General features: G+C 28.9%; 1 protein-coding gene across 1 annotated transcript; it reads left to right on the forward strand.

Annotated features, from left to right (window-relative positions):
- Positions 1 to 710: 710 nt before the first annotated feature.
- Positions 711 to 2,422, forward strand: LOC102605844 (uncharacterized). Its single transcript, XM_006364786.2, has 2 exons — positions 711 to 969; positions 1,723 to 2,422. The coding sequence occupies exons 1-2, from the start codon at positions 760 to 762 to the stop codon at positions 2,122 to 2,124; spliced, it is 612 nt and encodes a 203-aa protein (XP_006364848.1). The 5' UTR covers positions 711 to 759; the 3' UTR covers positions 2,125 to 2,422.

Here is a 2,422-nt window from a genome sequence, read left to right on the forward strand (position 1 = left end):
ATGAGCTAACTCAAACAAAACTCTACATTTCTTGTGTATAATAATAAAAAATGACATAAACAAGAATTGTGTGGTCTAGCCAAGGTTTACATTAAAGTAAAGTGATCATAATATATGATGGCAAAAGCTAATAAATAGTACTCCCTCCGTTCTTATTTAGTTGTCCATATTTCCTCTTTTAGTTGTCTCTATTTAGTTGTCAATTTTGACAAATCAAGAAAGGACAACAAATTTTTTCCTATTATACCCTTATTTAAATAAAGTTGTCATAAATAAAGTAAATAAACTTATGAACTTCTCAACATTGATTAGTTATCTTGAGTTAATTTATTTTGAAATTGTAAATTGTACTATAAGGGTAAAATTGTAACTTCATTATGTTAATCATTGTTGTCTTAATCTGTGTGTCATTTCTAAAGTGGACAACTAAATAGGGACGGAGGAAGTATAAATTAGTGCATGCATGAGAAAGAGTGTAGATTTGACCAAAGAGATAAAAGAGTTAGTTAGTACTACCTACTTAGCTTTAAATAGCAGGTTGGAGGTGTATAGTAATTGCAAAGTCCCAACTCCAATTTAATTCAATTTACTTCTCACTTGAAGAGCACGTCATACAGAAATAATGGGACCCTTTCTACTTCCACATTTAAATTTTTGCCCTTTTAGATTCTATATTGCACTTACTTGCCACCCCCTATATAATCTTCCACAACATTTTATAATTATCTCAACAATCCAAAAATATATATATTATTAGTGATGGTGTCTTTTCATAAAATAAGTCAAATTCCAAAACAAAGAAATGTAATGGAAGATTTATGTAAGAAGAGAAAATGGGAAGATGATCAATTGTCTTGTGATGAAATAAAGCCACAAATTCAAGCAAAAAAAATTACAACTTTGTTTGGTACACAATTGAATCCTGAGACTCCTCTTCCTTTGGAGTGGCAAAGATGTCTTGATATTAAGGTATGCTATTTTTTTTTATATGTATAACAATGGTGTTCTTGTTAGTGTGTGCGTGTCTGAAGATAATATTTTTTTTGAATTCTCTTGACATAAGAGAGGTAATTGTGTTTCAGAAAAATTGTTTTGTTTTGTTTTGTTATTAGTTGAATGACTTTGTCCACTAATATTTAATAGTCAGTTGGAAATTTTAAAACTATCTTTAATGAGATTTGAATCTCCCCATCTTATGGATTTTTTACTCACTTCACTGATCGGTAGGTCATACTTTTAAGATCATATTATTGATGTATTTTTCTTTCAAGAAATACTATAAAACTAGTTAAAAGACTTCGAGCCCGTTTGAATGAATTTAATGAAAGCGTTTAAGTTAAAAATAATTTTTGAACTCTACATCATGTTTTGAAAAAGTAAAAAAAAAAATTAAAAAATTCAACCATTTGATTTTAAACCAAAATAAAAACAACAATAAAAAAGTCAAAAGTTGGGATCCCAATAATTTATTCTTAAAAGTCACATAAAATAAGTACATCCAATCATGTGCTTAAGCATAAAATATTATGAAAGGTAGAGTATACAGTCTTATTTGGTACACTGGAAATTACAGTGTGTAACTAGCTAGGTAAAAAATATTAATATACATATATGTTTTTTGATTTTTTCATATATTTTCTTTTTTGTATTTTGACTCATCCGAGTAAAGATTTTGAATCCGCCACTGATTTTTTAATTCTTTTTGTTGTTTTATAAATGCAGTCTGGACAGATTTACTTCTACAACACAAGAACACAAAAGAGAACATCAAGAGATCCAAGACTAAGTGAGCCTGAACCACTACCAACACATCAAGTGCATATGAGTTTAGATCTTGAACTCAACTTATTACCATCATATCAATCACCAGAAAAAATCAACCAAATTGATGACAATTTTGTTAGCAACACCTCAAATCACTTCATAAAAAAAGACAATTATGAGTCTAAAGGTTTAATCAATCGTTCACCTTCATGGCTAACATTTGATGTTGATCAACAAGAAATGGTCACTGCAGTTTGCAAAAAATGTCACATGTTAGTAATGATGTCAAAATCTTCACCAACATGTCCAAATTGCAAATTTGTACATCCATTAGATGAAAACTACTCCTACCCTTTTTAAGAAAAGGCTAAGCTCCTTTTGATTAATTAATAAAAGTATAGCCAAGTGGCAAATAATATAGCTAAGCCTCCTAGTACCTTTTAGAAAAACATTATATATATTTTATGTAATATTTTCTGAATCGAAGGTGAACTATAATTTCGTATGGTAAAGAGGAAATTATTGTTGTAAAGGAAGGCGACATTTATTACTGTTTTCGATATGTACATAGTTATTTTACCCGGAAAAAATAGACCATTGCTAACTTTATGAGTTTATTGCTATGGTATCATGAATGATTCGTAAAATAAAATAAAAA

This window comes from Solanum tuberosum, unplaced genomic scaffold (assembly GCF_000226075.1).
Source record: "Solanum tuberosum cultivar DM 1-3 516 R44 unplaced genomic scaffold, SolTub_3.0 scf00517, whole genome shotgun sequence".
In the NCBI taxonomy this organism is placed as follows: Eukaryota; Viridiplantae; Streptophyta; class Magnoliopsida; order Solanales; family Solanaceae; genus Solanum; species Solanum tuberosum.